Source organism: Hippopotamus amphibius, chromosome 15 (assembly GCF_030028045.1).
Source record: "Hippopotamus amphibius kiboko isolate mHipAmp2 chromosome 15, mHipAmp2.hap2, whole genome shotgun sequence".
NCBI classification, from domain to species: Eukaryota; Metazoa; Chordata; class Mammalia; order Artiodactyla; family Hippopotamidae; genus Hippopotamus; species Hippopotamus amphibius.
Window position 1 is genome coordinate 7,789,118 of NC_080200.1, and position 18,585 is coordinate 7,807,702.

At 51.5% G+C, this 18,585-nt stretch overlaps 1 protein-coding gene across 1 annotated transcript in view; it reads right to left on the reverse strand.

Annotated features, from left to right (window-relative positions):
- Nucleotides 1–18,585, reverse strand: part of SMARCA4 (SWI/SNF related, matrix associated, actin dependent regulator of chromatin, subfamily a, member 4) — an 87,074-nt gene that overhangs the window by 62,011 nt on the left and 6,478 nt on the right. Inside the window, 7 exon segments of the mRNA XM_057708188.1 lie at nt 853–1,026; nt 2,285–2,411; nt 4,546–4,804; nt 5,721–5,819; nt 6,130–6,540; nt 7,449–7,581; nt 9,455–9,704. Coding sequence (XP_057564171.1) covers nt 853–1,026; nt 2,285–2,411; nt 4,546–4,804; nt 5,721–5,819; nt 6,130–6,540; nt 7,449–7,581; nt 9,455–9,676 — 1,425 coding nt within the window. The 5' untranslated portion in view covers nt 9,677–9,704.

Sequence of the window (18,585 nt, forward strand, 5' to 3'; positions counted from 1 at the left end):
GGACGGAAAACAACGCAGACGTTAAAATCATGCTTCAGACAGCTCAGTGTCGGTGTATATAGTTTTAAAGGCAGCTGTTTAACTTCTGATCACTGTACATATACAGACAAAAAATGTTGGAATGACATATACCAAAATGTTAACAGTGGTTAACGCCGAATGTTGAGTCTCTGTTATTTTAAACGACCCCAGTAACAGACACTATTTACAGAAAAACTTTAGAAAACATAAATGAGGAAACAAACAGAATCATCCCAAATCCTGCTTGAGCAGAGATTCTGGTCTCCTTGACGGATCTTGTAACAACCTCAGTCAGATCACTCCCTCCTCTGCTCAGGACCCTCCGTGGCTCCCACCTCACTCAGAGCATGAGTTCAAGTTATCCCCTCGGCCCGCAGGCCCTGCATGCTCTGCCCATCACCTCCCTATTCTCACCTCCTCCCACCCTTCCCCTCCCACCCCACTCTGACCACACTGGGGCACATTCCAGCCCCGAGGCCTTTGCACCTTCCCCTCTGTCTGCAAAGAGCCTCGTCCACACATCTGTGTAGCTCCTCCTTCGGGGCTCTGCTCAGACCTCACCTCCTCAGGGAGACCCTCCCCGACTGACCGTCCCGTGTAAAGGGCTCCTCCATCACTCTATCCCCGAGGCATGTCTCTTTGCACCCTGTTAACTCCCTACGTGTTATATGTGTGTTTGATTCCACTGGAGTATTCTTAGTGCCTAGGATACTCTTTTATAATGGACAGAAAAGAGACAAAGAGACGCAGACAGCGTGTTGAGAGGAAAACCGGGACGCGACTGCGCGGCGCTGCTGACCCAGGCTCGGGGCAAGCGCGGCCGGGGCGCACCTGGTGCTTCTGCCGGCGCTTACGCTCCTGCTCGATCTTCTGCTGCTTCTCCAGCTTCTCAGTGATGCGGGCCTCGCGCAGGGACTGCCGCTTGCTGCGCTTGTAGGCCTTGGCGTTGAGGGCCGTCTCGAGGGCCGTGTCCCTCCTCATGCACACCACCACCTCCTGTCGCAGCTTCGGGAAGGAAGAGGAGAAAGTGGTGACGGGCACGACTCGGTGACATCCATGTGACATGCGTGCCTCCACGTCACAGGCCAGGCAGCAGGCTGCTGCTCCCAGGAGGGCCCGTGGTGCGTGCCCGTGGGTGGAGCACGCCCAGGGTAGGAGACGGCTGCTTCTGGACACCCAGCAGAGAGCCCTCTGCTCAGGCCTGCAGGTCTCCAGCTTTGCCCTCCCTCAACCACAAACAAAATTTCTTACTGGTCGTTCAAAAGTGAAGGACTCTTGGGCTTCCAAGAGGACTGGTGGCACAGTGGTTAATAATCCACCTGCCAATGCAGGGAACATGGGTTTGAGCCCTGGGCCAGGAAGATCCCACATGCCACAGAGCAACTGAGCTTGTGAGCCACAACTACTGAGCCCACTTGCCACAACTACAGAAGCCCACGTGCCTAGAGCCCATGCTTCGCAACAAGAGAAGCCCAAACACCGCAATAAAGAGTAGCTCCCGCTCGCCACAACTAGAGAAAGCCTGTGTACAGCAACAAAGACCCAGCACAGCCAAAAATAAAATAAATTAATAAATAAATAATAAAAATAAATATTAAAAAAAAAAAAACTAAAGGACCCTTAGAAATAGACCCATCTAGGGACTTCCCTGGCAGTCCAGGGGTTAGGACCCTGCGCTTCCAATGCAGGGGGCATGGGTTCGATCCCTGATCAGGGAACTAAGTAAGATCCCTCATGCTGTGCAGCTCGACCAAATAAAAGAAAATTTAAAAAAAAAAGGAAGGAAGGAAGGAAGGAGGAAAGAGACCCATCAAAGTCCCTGCTTCAAGCTGGTCACTGCCACCTTAGGGAAGGACCACACTTAGTCATCCCAGTGTCCCTCCACTGGGCAGGACGTGGAGAGGAAGGAGTACCGTGCACTAGCAAGTGTGGGTTGACACTGCGACCTTTTAAGATTTTTTTGATGTGGACCATTTTTAAAGTCTTTATTGAATTTGTTACAACATTGCTTCTGTTTTAATGTTTTGGTTTTATGGCTGTGAGGCATGTGGGATCTTAGCTTCCTGACCAGAGATCGAACCCACACTCCCCCTGCATTGTAAGGCGAAGTCTTAACCACTGGACCAACAGGGAAGTCCCAGCACAGGGGCTTTAACAGTCAGGGTACATTTAATAACTGCCTGGTGAGCAGCTCTCTGAATCTAAGCATCAAGGCTGGCAGAAAGGGTCCCTTCTGAAAGCAATGGCCCTCGTCTGCGCCCACCTGCCTCTGGAAGTTCAGCAGCCTGAGGGCCTTGAGCTCGATGGTCGCTTTGGTTCGCAAATCCCCAGCCAGGGACCCGGGGAGGTTTTCAAGTTCCTGAATTCGGTGTGCGATGCGAGCCTGCAGCCTAGGGCACGAAGACAGAAAAAAGGAGGGGTGATGAGGAGTTCACCTGTTTACAAGGAACCCCCCTGTTCCCTTTCTTTGAAGCTGGAGCCTCGGAAGAATCCACCCCTTGAGGGAGGCTGATACTAGTCATGAGACAGGAGACAGCTGAGAAGAGGATGCCACATAACACAGACTACACACAGGAGGGCAGCCACAGGGGTCTCGGGAGCCACAACAAACAGGAAAACTGACAGCGCGGCTGGCTTCTGGCATTTCAGCAGCAGGAGCCGGCCTCTGGAGTCAGGCAGGCCAGGGTCTGTGTTCCAGCCCTGGGAATCTGCTTAGCCCGTGAGCCTCAGTGTACTCAGCTATGAAGTGGGGAGAATCCTCAGAGCAACACTACAGGCTTGGTCTGAAGTTCAAATGGGATAATCTCCTCACTCGGTCTCTCACACACTTATTGAGAACCCACTGTGTGCCAGGGACCATTCCAGGTGCAGGGATTCAGCACTAAACAAGACAAACAGGGCTGTTTGTTGCGCTCAAGCTCACAGCATTATCAAGACAACAGGCCACAAAGGAGTTAAAAAAGTATCTATTCCAAAGAAGGACTTTGAGGAGGGGGCTGGAAAGGTGGGGGCAGGGCCTCTATATGGTGGGGACCTTGGCAATAAAGCTTAAATAACCACAAGCAGTCAAGCATAGCATGTGCAAAGGCCCTGGGGCAGGAACAAGTCTAACTTGCTGAAGAGAAAGAGAAACCAGGAGAGTCAGGTAGGTGAGGACAGAGAACTCTGCAGGAGGTAAAGAGAAAAGGGTTACTCAATGGATAACCAGAAGCCGGTTTTAACCCAGGGAACAGATCTAATGTAAGCTAACCGTAAAAAGAGATTTGACATTGTCATGTGGGAAACAGACTGCACAGGCCAGGAAGAGAGCAGGAAGGCAGGGAGGACATGTACACCAGATGGCAGGGTGAACAGTGCTGGGGGGAAGGGAGCTGAGAGGTTTCACCAAGGGGACACCGAGGATGAGGGAGCACAAGCAAGGGTCAAGGGACCGCAGGGGCCACAGTCCATTCAGCTGCTGCATGGCACCAGAGACAGAAGGGAAAAGTGGGGGGCGTAAGGCCACCTTTAAGCTGTTCAGAAGGAGCAGGTGGAGAGGCGCCTGGGTAGAGGGGCTGGAGCTCCAGGGCACATCACAGCTGGAGATGCGCTCCGGAGACACTCATTAGCCCAGATTTTACTGATGCACGTGGGGATTTAACGTGAACGAGGCACAGCCCCCTCCCCTGATGGAGCGGACATTTACCGGGAGAGGCCAGCCCTGAACAGGTTATAAATGCAATGGAGAAACGGGGCGAGTGCTCAGTGCTCAGGGAGTGAATCTCAGGCGTCCCCAAGTGTGGGACAGGGTGATACAGCTGTACTGGGTGCATGGCATCTCACACAGCGCCCAGGAGGCCTTTGGCAAAGCCACCAACAGCTAGTGATGTTTGAGAAAGATCCACCACCAAACTTGCCAGGTGGCCTTTTGAGTGTGGATGAGCCAAAAGTTGGAGAACACACTATGCTGGAGAGGAGCAACAGCACGTTCATTCCAACACGTCTGTACAATCTCCGTGGAGGGCGCTTTTACAAAATCTACGAAATTTCCACATGCACATAAATCCCCTGTACGCAAACTACCCCACATTTACAAACTTATCCTGCCATAAGTACATACGTGTGAAATGAGAGGTATGCAAGTGTATCTACTACAGCATCGTCTTAACGAAAAATTAGAAACTACCTAACATGCCTTCAGGTAAGAGACTGGCTAAATAAGTTACAGTATAGCCACCAGCAGAATGCATCCAGAAAAAAGGAGTTCATTTTGTACAAATAGGGGGTGATCTCTAAGATATGCTGCCGTGGGAGGGAACACTGTGCACATCAGGTACCATCTGGGGACCATGCAGCCATCGGCACCCGTCTGCCTGTGTACACACTCGATGTCTCTGGAAGGATACACACCAACTCAGGGAACTGGGAGGCTGGGGACAGAGGCAGGAGGGTGATCTCTGGCTGCACACCCCGTAGGCCTTAAGAATTGTGACCAGGGGGTGGGGCGCAGCACCCTCCGATGGCTGCAGGCAGCGGCATCCTTACCTGTACTCCCGCTCCTGCAGGATCTCCACGGGGTCCAGCCCCCGTGGCTTCTGGATGGGGGTGATGCGGCTCTGCTTCTGGTGGAGCGGCACCATGGGGGCGGGCTGGGCCGGCTGCCCCGGCGACTGTGTCTGGGGCGGCATCACAGGGGAGGCAGCGGGCGGGACGGCGGGGGGCGCGGGCGAGGGGCGACCGGTCGGCTGTGGGGGGATCAGCTTCTGAGGTGTGCTCGTGGGGGCAGCAGCATTCGCCATGGGTCCTGGGGGAGTCAAGAAGGAGGACGCAGAGTTAGGTTCCAGGTCCGTTCCAGGTGGAGATGAGAAGCCTGCTGGGTGCTCACTGCCCTGGGGACAGACTCGTCCCCGAGGCTGACAAGGCCTGAGCGGCTCCCCGTGCCCCGCCCCCCTCCACTGCCTCACCGCTCCTCACTCAGGGGTCTCGCTCCCTCTTCCTCCTCCAGATCTCAGCCTACACGCCCCATCCCCGAAGCCCCCACCGGTCCAAGTGTCAAGCCTGGGTGTGGCCTTGCCGTGCTGTGGCCTCATGGGAGCAACGGTTGCCTGCCTTCCATCCAGCCCAGCTCCAAAAGAATCCTATTTAAGCGATCAGCCCTTCAATGCCCATCACTGAACCTCAGGCCCTGAAGAAGGGGAATGAGTCCATATCATCCACTCCTTTGACCTCACAGATGTGGCCCTCAAATAATCAGACTACATTTTACACAGAACACACGGGAGACAGAATCCCAAGCCGCCCTGCCATCCTGCCTGCCTCCCACGGCGCTGGGAAGCATTCTCAGGCGGGAAGAGAGTCAGCCAAGACCTGCAGGCTTGGGACGCTGCATCCTGAAGGATGGTGCTGGGGGCTACAGTCGGGCCTCTCCGCGGCCTCTCATTTGAGCCACGTGGTGGACTCGCTCACTAGCACCCTTCTCTTCCTGATACCAATTCAGAGACCCAGGGTCACCGTGAGCCACAAGACAAGGGTGGGTAGGTACACAGGAATGGAACCAAACCCAAGCCATTGGGAGCCGAGCAGGGCCAGGTGAGACCTGAAGAAGACAGCAGAGGCAGCGAGGACGTGTCCTCGGCCCGGGCTCATCTCAGGGTCTGCACGGTGCACGTATGACATGGGAGTCCGGGCACAGATGTGTCACCAGGACAGAGGGAACTTACCTTCAGGCCAGGGCTTGGGAGGCCCTCCGGGGGGCTGGCCGGGCATCCCGGGGGGCACGCCTGAGGGTCCTGGAGGGGGCATGTTGGGCCCTCCCATACCTACACGCAGGGACAAAGAAACAAGAGGATAAAACGCGTCCTGTGCTTCTACCTGCACCTGCCCCCTCCACCCAGCCCTGGCAGCCCTGGCTCCAGGGGACATGCCCAACAACAAGCCCCTCATCGTGGGCACCAGGAGAGTGGGGGGGGGGGGGAGCTGGAGAAACAGCATTTATCACGACAGCAGCCCTGCTGTCAGGGAAGCCGATGGGCAGCAGAGCCCAGATCTGCCCAACACTGACGCCCATGCTCCTGTCAGTCTGCTCAGAGACCCCTGCCCACCCCAAGGACCATGGGCGCTGGGCTTTACCGTGAGGCCTGCTGTAATTTGGAGGTGCTGGTCCAGGACCGGGGCCGGGGCCGGGGCCAGGGCCGGGGCCGGGGCCGGGTCCTGTTGCGGACACAGAGGGTGGAGGTAGTGTTGGCATCTGCTGCTGCATCCCGGGCATCGGCCGCTTTCCCTGCACTGCCATCTGCAGGTGGTCGGGGAGGGGCTGCCCCCGGGCCAGCATCTTGTAGGCCATGATCTGAGCTCTGAGCTGGTGCAGCTGGTTCTGGTTAAAGGGGGTTGGGCCCCGGTTCTGCTGTCCCAAAGCCTGGGGGTCAGCACCATCCAGCGGGGCCCCTCCTGGCCCGGATGACATCTGTGGGCCTGAGGACGGGCCGCTGGCTGGAACCGGACTGGAGGCGTGCTCGGAGCCGCCCAGGGGCGAGGGGTAACCTGCGGCGAAACGTGGACTTGAGCGGTTGCTCGGCAGCACATGTCCAGTAATTTTTAAGGCAGAAACGGGAACCTTTCCGCCCTGATTACACCGGCCCCTACCCTGAGATTTTGTTCTCATGATTCAAACAAGAGGCACCAGAGGACAGACACTCGCAGCCTGGTCGGCAGCCCTGCACAACTGGTGTGGTTCGGCCCACCTCTCAGTAACTTGCCAATGATTAAAGCTGACTGTCACGGAGATCTGGGCTTTCTCTGGGCCCACCCCCCGGCCCCTCAGCTTGGCCAGGCCCACTCCCCTCACCTGCATTACTTGTGGCCCCATCACTTCCCAAGCCACGTACCCCATCGCTTCTCAAACCTCCCCATTTAGCAAAGCCACCCGGAGGGCTTGTTAAAGCCAAGCCCCGGCCCCCTCCTGAGACTCTGACTTAGTAGGTCTGAAGCGGGACCCAGGAATCCGCATTTCTTTTCTTTTTTTCTCCCCCAGCTGTTCCACAAGGCTTTCAGGATCTTAGTTCCCCGACCAGGGAACAAACCCAGGGCCCAGCAGTGGAAGTGCTGAGTCCACACCACTGGACCACCAGGGAACTCCCAGGACTTTGCACTGGGTGGCACCAGAGCTGCTCTCCCGAGGACCCCGCCCTGCCCGGGGCCTGTCTAACACCCAGCACTGAACACGGTTCCGTTCCACTAATATCTGCTCTCCTAGGGCTGCTCCAAGACAAGACCCCCGGAACAGGGCACCAGCCAAGCCCAAGCTACACAGCCCTCCGTGGCAGGGTCTCCCACAGGGCTCAATTGTCCTGGGTCCTCTGAACCCATCTATGGGTGACCCAATTAGCAAAATGACCGCAGGACTTCCCGAGGGCAACAAACACAAGGAAAGAAGAGAAAGGAAACCATACCTTGGGAGTGCTGGTCCATGGGGCTTGGCGGGGGCCCCATCCCTGCGTGGCCCCCCGACCGCATCCCCATCCCCTTCATCTGGTTGTAGCGGGGGTCGTCCGACATGCCCTTCTCGTGCATGGACTCCATTGGCTATGAGAGTGGACAACACAGCAGGATCAGCAAGGGGGACGGGAAGAGGCGGCACAGAAAAGCGCCAGGTGAGAGAAATTCCATGTCACTGAAAACGTCCATCCAAATTCACCACGGCATTTACTGAACCGCCAACGTGACCAAGTGGCTCAGGCCCAAGACGTGGTCCTGACATCTACTTAGGTGTCAAGGCAGGTCCATGAAATCATACCACTCACGGGACCTGCAGACTGGTGGTCTAGAGGCAAGGGGACAGCTGGACTAGGACACCGGAGAGAGGGTGAAGGGACAGCTTCAGATGTCCAAAATCTCACAAGGAAAAGATACATACAGCTCCTGGTCAGGAGCAGTTTTAGCCGGGATACCAGGCTCCCTGTTCATCGTCACAAGAACACCTGGTGACAAGTCTTCAGATGAGGGACCCTCTTGCCTGGGAGAATGTAAATCAGAGAGACAGGCAGTAACTCCTGCCCAGGAAGCATGGTATAATACGTCAAATGTCCTCACGGATCTGAGATCAGCCTCCCGCCTGCTAGCTGGCAGGGAGACTGTCCCTCCGAGGAGGCAGGGTCAGATCCTAGTGGGATGGGAACACACATTTTCCCTCCTGATGCTCGGCACTAAGCACTCCCCCTATGGAATGGCTGGGAAGGGGGACTTTTCCGAGACCCTTCCAGGCCCTGTGTAGGCCCAGTTATGCAAGCATCCAGCTCTCGGGTCAAAAAGGTGGCCCAGCAAAGTCAGCTACAGCCCAACATGCGACGTGAGAGGAGGACGAGAGGGTGCCGGGCTGGGAGCACGAGGGCCAGCGTCGCAAGCGGGAGCAGCTGGGGCCCTCAGGATGCGGAGCGGACTTGGGTGGGGCCCGCCCTCTGCTCCTGCTTCCCTGGGCTCACCTCCCCCAGAGCAGGAGCTCTGTGCAGGCCGGGGCGGGGGGGACACGACAAACCACCCAACCTCAGCTCCCAGGCCAGAAACATGGCAGGCATCTCACAGATGTGTGGCAATTGTCCAGGAGGAAGAAACAAAATGGACAGAGGAAAAAGGAGACGGTGCTGGAGAAGTGGGTCCAGATCGGAAGGGGGGGTTACCAACAGCTTCCCAAGAGGGAAGTGACAAGACAGATACTGTACCAAAGTTGACAGAAATATATGGGAGATGGGGAGGGCAGGGAGGGGAGGGGGTCACCTCACTGTGCTGGAGGTCAGTGAGGTGGCACAGGCCTGAGGTGCAGGGAGGGCTGGAGGGATGAGATGGCTCTGCCACTAACTCACTGAGTGACCATCTCTCTGAGACTCTACTTCCTCATCTGCAAAATGGGCACAATACCCATCTACACCCGATGAACTGGGGGGAAGAGAGTAAGTGAAATGGGGTACAAACACATGGACAGCCCTGGTAGGGAGGCCAGAGGGGTTAGCAGAGATCCTTCATCCCCAAGCCACACCACTTGCATCTTCTACCATGATGGCCTCCTGTGGCCCCGATGCTTGGAAATGTCATCTTTTCTTTTAGATGCTATCCAAAAGAAGATATTTCCTCACTTCCTTCCGCCACCTCCCAGGAACACAACGATAGAGGATAACTATTTCTGTTAAAAGAGGTTTTTCTCATCTCCCTGGCAAAAGCATCCCTGATTGGCTCAGGTTAATGGTTAAGACAGCAGTATCCGAGTACAGGATGGAGCGGGGACAGAGGGCACCTGCTGCTGTGCTGTGTTTCCTGGATGAACCGAGCAGCCCGAGTGGAGGAAACTATGGGCCACGAGCCATCTTTTAGGATTTGGACATTTTTAATTCATTCACAAAACAACGGGCGTGAGAGACTCAGGGTGAGGTGGCTGCCGGCTCACAGCAGGCCCAGGGCTCCCTACCTTGTGCATCTGGTGCATGTTGTCCTGAGGGTACCCTCCAGGCCCCTGGGTCTGGATGGGGTGTCCTGCTGAGGGAGGCCCTGGGCTGGGCCCCATCATGCTGTGGGCAGAGCCAGGTGAGGGACCCGGGCTGGGGCCCAACATGGCTCCGGGGGAGGGGCCCGGGCCTGGGGAAGGGCCTGGCCGAGGAGTTCCGCCCAGGGGTGGGTCTGGAGTGGACATCTTCACGGGAGCTGCAGACAGTGGTCTCCTGCTGGAAGAAAGTCCCGGTCAGTGTGGGGGTCACGACCATTGGCTGGGCGGGTCAGGCCAGGTCAAGGATGATCACACACAGTCATGTCAGAGCACCCATTTGACAGGGAGTTGGCGCCTTTAACGGGCACCCCCAGCCACCCAGTCCTTTCTCCTCCATTCCTCTCCGAGGAGGTGGTACATCAGGCACCCAAAATCAGATCAAAGTCCCCCAAGGAAGGGGTGGCACTCAGGATGTGGGGGCACACAGACTTGGCACCAGCTTCCCCTGGTATCTTTCTGATCACAATCAAGGGCACTTCTCAGGGCAGTGCTGACACGCCCTTCACACCACTTGAAAGCTTGCTCATCTTCCTATTTAAGAAAAAAGAAGAGCGTGACTAAGGCTCAAAGCCTCTGCCGTCAATAGCAACTGACTGGACTTTCATAAATTCAACTCAAACAAATACTCATGGCAAGTAACGCTGGTTTCCGCTTAAGGCAGTGAGACCAGGTTTCCTTTAAAATATATGAATTTAAGTTTTAAGTAGGCTCCTTTAAAGAGAAGTATTACAGAAGTAAGGGCACTCTGACACCTCAAATACTTCAAAAGTGATATTCAAGTGCTGTAAACTAAAAATTGATGCCCAGAACTATGACCCAGAACCACCACAAGATCCAAAAATCACGTAAGAAAAATCCAATAATGTTGGTAAGTTATGATTGCTATGGTTGGCCTGTGAGCTGATAAATTTTATAAGTGCTTTCTACAGTAAGGGTTCAATTTTCAGGGAGCCCTCAATCTGTTATGTGGTTACATGACCGTGAGTAAAATTCTCTTTTAACAACCCCTTTCCTGATGATGGAGTAATACATTCTCAGTGCTGAAATCTGGAAAACACAGAAAGAATACAGAAACTTAAAATCACCCACCATCCTACCAGACACAGAGGTTAAGTGCCTGCTGGCCCTGCAGAGAGCAAGAAACAACCCTGTCCTCCTTACCCTCCCAGCAGGGTGGGGTGAGGGGGTATCTGTGGGGAGAGAGGGCTGCAGTTCCTCAGAGACCCCCAGAGCTGTGACCATGGAGCCCTCTCAGGACAGAGAGCTGACTGGTCCTCCCGCTGGGACCCCGTCACACCCCAATGCTTCTCCTTCAAGGCTACTCCACACACAGACAAACGCTCGCTCTACGGAATTACTCAGCATGTTCTAGGAAAGCTTTCTCTTCAAAGAATAACACCTACGACCCTTTCATCATTTAATAGTCTTCAAGAAGTAAATTCTAGCGGTTCCACTGAGTTCCTTGGTCTTGATGCATCCCAAGTTATTTAAAAGACCTGTTTTTTTTTTAATTGGAGTATAACTGATTTACAATGTTGTGTTACTTTCTGCTGTATAGCAAGGTAAATCAGTTATACATATACATATACCCACTCTTTTTCAGATTCTTCCTCATATAGGCCATTAATGGAGTATTGAGTAGAGTTCCTTGTGCTGTACAGTAGGTCCTTATTAGCTATCAAAAGCCCCTCTCTTGTTGGCATCTCACAAATTTGCTGTGGTTTCTGGGGACATTTTGGTTTGGGGAATGAATCTCTTTGCCCCCAAGCTTTACTGGGCTCTCCTGATTCTAAGGATAAATCTTGAAAAAGTACAGTAACATTTTTTAAGTTATCAATGTTTTATTGGTTTTGATTTCTTTAAAACACTTTTTTTCCTTTTTTTTTAAAGAACTTTTATTGAGATACAGTTAACATACAGTAAACTGCATATATTTAGAGTGTACAATTTGGTATCCCAATCATTACAGTAACATTTTTAATTCTGTTGATTTAAAAAAAAAAAAAAAGGCCCTCATCTGAAAGGTGGGGGTATATCTTCCTGAATAATTGATCAACAACCCAAACTTCTTCAATCCAGTTTCACTAAACAACTGGAACTTAGAGGATCAGAAATCTGGGCAGGGTCGGGAACAGTGGCTCTCACGCCTGCCTGTGAACACACCCGACTATGTGAGAAAACACTCCTCCATCCTCCTGGCACCCCCAATTTCCTCCAAAGCTCAAGAAGCCTCAGTGCTAGACCTTAAATACACCTGACAGGAGTGCTGGAGAACTGGCATGTGCTCACAATCCCTTCCCCACAAATCCAAAACCCAATAAGCTCAGGCAAAAAAAATCAAACTTTTAAAAAAAATAAATTAGAGACAAATTCATTTCGAAGCAAAATCTGACCTGATTCAAAAAGACCTATACTCGGAAAATTCTGAGACCCTGATGAAAGAAACTGAAGAAACACAAACAGATGGAAAGATATAGTGTTCATGGATTGGAAGAATTAATATTGTTAAAATAACCAAAACTACCCAAGGAAATCCACAGATTCAATGCAATCGCTATCAAAATACCCATGGCATTTTTTACAGAACTGGAACAAATAATTCTAAAATTTGTATGGAAAAATTTAAAAAATAAAATAAAATAAAATTTGTATGGAAACACAAAAGACCCCAAATTACCAAAGCAACCCTGAGAAAGAACAGGGCTGCAGGTATCATGCTCCCTGACTTCAGACTATACTACAAAGCCAATGTAATCAAAAGTATGGTACTGGCACAGAAACAGACATGTAGATCAACGGAACAGAATAGAACAGAATAGAGAGCTCAGAAATAAACGCATTTATGGTCAACTAATCTACAACAAAGGGGGCAAGAATATATGCAGAAAAGATACATACACCCAAATGTTCATAGCAGTATTACTTACAGTAGCCAAGACATGGCTGCAACCCAAGTGTCCATCAACAGATGAATGGGACGTCCCTGGTGGCCCAGTGGTTAAGAATCTGCCTGCCAGTGCAGGGGACGTGAGTTCAATCCCTGGTCCAAGAAAATCCCACATACCGCAGAGCTACTAAGCCCATGTGCCACAACTACTGAGCCTGCACTCTAGAGCCCACGAGCCACAACTACTGAAGCCCGAGCGCCTAAAGCCCATGCTCCACAATAAGAGAAGCCACCACAATGAGAAGCCCAAGCACCACAATGAAGAGTAACCCTCACTCACCGCAACTAGAGAAAGCCAGCGCAGCAACAAAGACCCAAAGCAGTCAAAAATAAATAAATATTTAAAAAAACAAAACAAAACAGATGAATGGATAAAAAAGTGATACGCACGCGTGCGCACACACACACACACACACACACACACACACACACACAATGTAACATTACTCAGCCATAAAAAAGAGTGAAATTTTGCCATTTGCAACATGGATGGACCTGGAGGGTATTATGCTTAGTCGAGTAAGTCAGAGAAACACAAATACTCTATGTTATCACTTATATATGGAATCTAAAAGTAAAGCAAGTGAATACAACAAAACAGAAAGAGACTCGCAGATACAGAGAACAAACTAGTGGTTACCAGTGGGGAGAGAGGAGGGGTGAGGTGCAAGATGGGAGTAGAGGATGAGGAGGCACAAACTACTAAGTATAAAATGAATGAACTACAAGGATAGATTGTACAGCACAGGGAATAGAGCCAATATCTTATAACTTTAAATGGAATATAATGTATAAAAATGTTTGAATCACAATGTTGTACAAGCGAAACTAATATAATATGTAAATCAACTATACCCAATTAAAAAAAAAATTTCTGACCTGATCTGGCTCCGTGTGAATATTCACACGTTCTGCCACACAACAGGATGCTGTTTGCTCTGCCATGTGACAGCGGTCTGTGCCCTGTATCTCCTTTGCTAGAAGGCTGATTCTAGAATCAGAAACCTCTGGTCCAGCGGTTTGTACCAGCAGGAGGATGTACCAGCAGTCACACTTCCCAGGTGGGAAGCCAAATGATACAGACATGGCCGTGGCTGGGTCAAGGACAACAACTCATCAGGGCTCCCCTCTGAGCCCTCTGTGTCCGCAGGCCCTCTCTTGAGAGATGGGAAGAGGAACAATAGTCCCAAACCTCCTTAAGGAACCTGTGGCATCCAGTAGCTCACGGTTTCTTTTTCACCTGGAGGTCTCCACTCCAAGTCAAGCCAACTGAAACTGACAGCAACATAAAATCCATACCACCTTGCTATCTAAAGGCAGGCGTGGGTTCTAATCTTGGTCCAGTGGTTAGGACTCTGCGCTCCCACTGCCGAGGGCCTGGATTCAATCCCTGGTAGGGTAACTAAGATCCCACAAGCCGAGTGGTGTGGTTAAAAAAAAAAAAAAGGGCTTCCCTGGTGGTTGAGTGGTTAAGACTCTGTGCTTCCAAGAAGGCGCGGATTTGATCCTGGTCGGGGAACTAAGATCCCACATGCTGAGCAGGCGGCCAAAATAAATAAGTAAGTAAAAATAAAGGCGGACGTGCCTCTGGAATGACAGCTCTTCTTAGGCTAGCTTACATTTAGCTTTAGCCCTCACTCTTCTTCCCATCACAGTGTGTGGTCCCTCCAGGAATTAACTGCCTCCTCTCACAGCAGGGCTAACATCATCAGCGACACGCAACAGCTCACCAAAGACACTGAGGGCATCGAAAAAGACCTGTGTGCCCGAGCATGGCAACATTCACCTTTGAGAAGCATGGGCTTTCACAAAACCCTATTTAAACGGCATTTGCTTTGGAAGCTGCCATCTCTGAAGGGTCAGGTTGCAAAGAAAGAGGTAACTGCTAGAGCCACCATCAGCAAACTGGTTTCTGGACTTCAAAGCTCAGACACACTTGGCAATGACTAAAGGAGATCTAAAAAGTGCAGACACCATGCAAAGCTGTCCGGAGCAGCAGAGCAGGCAGGGTTCCATCAAAAGCCCCACCTGGGGCTGGTGCTGCCTGTGGACACAGGCGTGGACAGGCGGGCACACCTACAGCGCAGCAGTGGGGAGAACAGAAAAATGGAAGCAGGGAGCAGCTCTCAGGTCCTCGGTGTAGTACTGAGGAGGGCATCTTGAGTTCTGGCATACCTAAAGTGCCCTGATCCTAGATGTACAGCTGCATGAATCCTAGATCAGACACAGCACTTCCAACATTCCAGAAAGAGCCCTCGGCCCCTTCCCAGCCAGGACCACCCTCCCAGCAGAACTCCTGTTCTGACTCTCTCATTATAGGTTATTTCATCTGTTACTGAACTCAATCTGAAAAGAGGGTCAGGGACTTCCCTGGTGGTCCAGTGGTTAGGACTCTGTGCCTCCACTGCAGGGGGAGCGGGTCTGATCTCTGGTTGGGGAACTAAGATCCTCCACGCCGTGCAGCACGGGAAAGAAAGGAAGAAAGGAAGGAAAGAAGAAAAAAAAAAGAAAAGAAAAAGAGGGCCATGCAGTTTACTTCTGCTCATCGCATCAGCAGGTCTGGGACGGGCACCCATGCTGTTGGGATAGCTGTCAATTGTTCTCCTGCTCCCAGACACTGTGCCCCCAGGTTTGGCCAGCACACACAAAGCTGCTGTGAACAATGTCACTTGGTAGATGTGGGCACTCATTTTCCTTGTGTGTCCAGGAGGGGAACTGCTGGTCATAAGGGAGCTGTAACTTTAGCTTGGCAGATACTGCCAGTTTTCCAAATTAGCACAATGGCATACACCGCCCTCCCTGCAGCAGCTGGATGCGTGTTCCAGTTCCTCTAAATCAACACTCAGCACTGTCAGTCTCTTTAACGTGTAACTGTTCTGGGGAGTGGATACTTGTATCTCATTATGGTTTTAATTTGTTGCCCTTGTGACTAACAGTGTTGCGCCTTTCCATGCGCTTACTGGCCACCGAGAGATCCACTTCTATACAGGCTCTAAGTTTTCACTAACATTTTATTGGGGATACATGGCTGTAATTACTGTCTCCCAGTGATGAAAAGGAAGTTCCTAATTTTAATGATGTCCAGCATATCAAGTCTGTTCTTTTATGGTTAATGGTTTTGGGGTGCTGTTTAAGAAATCTCTGTCTACCTGTGACAATGAGAAATAATATATTTGGTCTCTGCCTTCAGTTCCTGACAGAGTTCCTAAAACCTGTGTAATTTCCTAAGTGACTAAGAGCATCTTACACAGAGCTCCAAAATCCCTTAGAATTTTCTCAGCCACAGGAGTGAGCGTCTTTTGTTCTAATGAGGCTACTCTAGCAGTGCTCCTGGATGGCTTCAGGATGGGAGCTGGTCGTCAGAAAGACCAAACCGTGATTAGAAGCTTAGAGCCTTCTGCCCCACCCCACCCCATCCTCCAGGGACGGGAGAGGAGCTGGAGATTCAGTTAATCGATCATGGCTACATGATGAAGCACCAAAAACCCCCTGAACTATGGGGTTCACAGAACTTCTGGGCTGGTGAACACATTCACGTGCCAAGAGGGTGGTGTACCCCAACTTCATGGGGACAGACACTTCTGCACCCCGGACCTTTCCAGACCTCACCCTCAGCATCTCTTCTCTGACTGTTCATCTGCATCCTTTATAAACTTATAAACATAAGTAACTGTCTCTTTGAGTTTTGTGAGTTATTACAGCAAATTATCAAACCTGATGAGGTGGTCATGGGAATCCACGTTTGTAACCAAGTTGGACAGAAGTATGGATGATCTGGGGACCCACTACTTCTGACTGGCATCTGAAGTGGGGGCAGTCTTGTGGGACTGAGCCCCGAACCCGTGAGGTCTGCCCTAACTCTGGGTAGTTAGTGTCAGAATTGAATTGAACTGTAGGACACCCCATTTGTGTCCACAGAAACTTAAGAGAACCGCTTGGTGTGGAAAACTCACACGCTTGGTGTCAGAAATGTTGTGAAAAGAGGAAACAGGTTTTCCTTCGCTACCTCACAGTCATGGAGACAGAGAAAGGAAGGAATATTTTAGAATCCAGGGGGACTGTGACTTGTTCCCACCTCCTAGTGATCTCAATTACTGAGAACACCTTAGTCACAAAGAGATTGAAGGAGGGAAGATCCAGTCAGAGAGGGGAGGGAAAGGAGGGACAGGAATTTATTTCCTCACTGAGCCGGTACCACCACCCTATGAAGAAGGACTACCAGACAGAGGGGTCCCTGAGGCTTACAGGCCACTCAGTGGGTCAGTGTAGGAGCTGGGGTCACAAGGCCAAGGCCAGAGTAGAGCTCGGACTCTGAGCATAGACTCTGCCACCTGCCAGTGGCACAATGCTGGACTCCCTGAGCCCGTTTCCTCTTGCAGGCTGGAGCTGTGACCAGTCCCTCCCTCAGGGGTCACTGGCTGTGTCCAACAAGCTAACACAGGCCAGGCACATATGGGCAGCAAGTGCTACCATGCTGCTGGTGAAACCAGCCATTAGTGCTACCGACCCGCAGTGCCTAACAGAGATGTGTGTAGCCCAAGGGCAGGTGTACTGGGGGTCTCCATGAGGAGGGACTGGAATCTGGGATTCTGGGCAGGCGGCCTGAATAAATGTGACAGAAAGTAAAAGTACTCCAGGGCCAGGACCAAAACGCTGAGACAGTTCAGGAGGCTGTGAGATGAAAACAGACTCCCAGGTTCCTGGAGCCAAAGGGTCTGGAAGGGACTCAGCCATTTCGCCTCAACTTCTCTGAGAAACCCCCAACTGCTGAACAACCAGAACTGCCCGCAATCCATGCTCCAGAAGTCAAAGCACCGTTAAAAATGAATGAGGTCATGGGCTTCCTACGTGGCACAGTGGTTAAGAATCCGCCTGCCAATGCAGGGGACACGGGTTCGAGCCCTGCTCCAGGAAGATCCCACATGCCGGGGAGCAACTAAGCCTGTGGGCCACCTGCGCTTTAGAGCCCATGAGCCACAACTATTGAGCCCATGTGCTGCAACTATTGAAGCCCATGTGCCTAGAGCCCATGCTCTGCAACAAGACAAGCCACGGCAATGAGGAGCCCACGCACCACAACAAAGAGTAGCCCCCATTCACCACAACTAAAAGAAAGCCCGCGCACAGCAAGAAAGACCCAACACAGCCAATAAAGTAAATAAATAAAATAAATTTATAAAAATGAATCAGGTCGCACCGTACACATGAACATGGGAGGATGGTCCAAAATGAAGCAGGGGAAGGAGGTATCATCAAAGTTAGGGGTGCTTGGCCTGAGCCCCACTTTGATAAGAATAACAATTTCTGCATGTTAATTTGAGCACAGAAGCCAGCCCAAAGAAAACATGCACCAAACTGCCAGCAGCTCTCTCTGGAGGCGTGTGTTGGGGAACTTACACTTTCCACATCACAGATTTCTGGAGTTTTTTCTTTGTGTGTTGGTTTTAACCATCTATTACTTCTGTAAACAGATTTTTTTTAAAAACACTTTTTAAGGGAAAAAAAAACCCAAAACCCTGGATCAGAAAAAATACCTGGGAAGTAAATACCCAGAAAAGATGCCCCAAGAAGTGCCTTTGTGGCAATAAAGGAGGAAGATGAAAGGATTTGGGGACTGTGTTATTTTCCACCTACTTTCAACTTCACCAAAATCACCATGTCGACATTCAAATGCGGAACCAGACTGCTTGAGGAGCAAAGGTCTAGTTTCTTCTTTCGCACCACCCTTAGCGATTCTCTTTCAAATAAAAAAGGGCCGCGGTGGCCGGCCACTGAGGCAGGACAGGCTGCTAACAGGTGACTGGGACCCTCTGAAATCTGCCTGCTGAGATTACAGGTTGGCTTTTTTTTTTTTTTTCCATCTTGCCTTAAAACCAGCTTTATATTTAAGTTTGGCCCCAGGATAGCTGCTATTTTGTTTTCCGGGCGTGGAGAAATTTGTCTGAAGACAGATTTCAGCAGCAGCTACACTGTGGTCAAGTCATGACCCAGCGCTCAGACGGTTCAAGGCGGCCAGGTGGGATGGCTTCAGCAAAGCCAGCCCCATTTGTCACATTTAAACCAAGAAATGAGATCCCGCCCCCTGACACTCCACGACTAAGAAAACCCT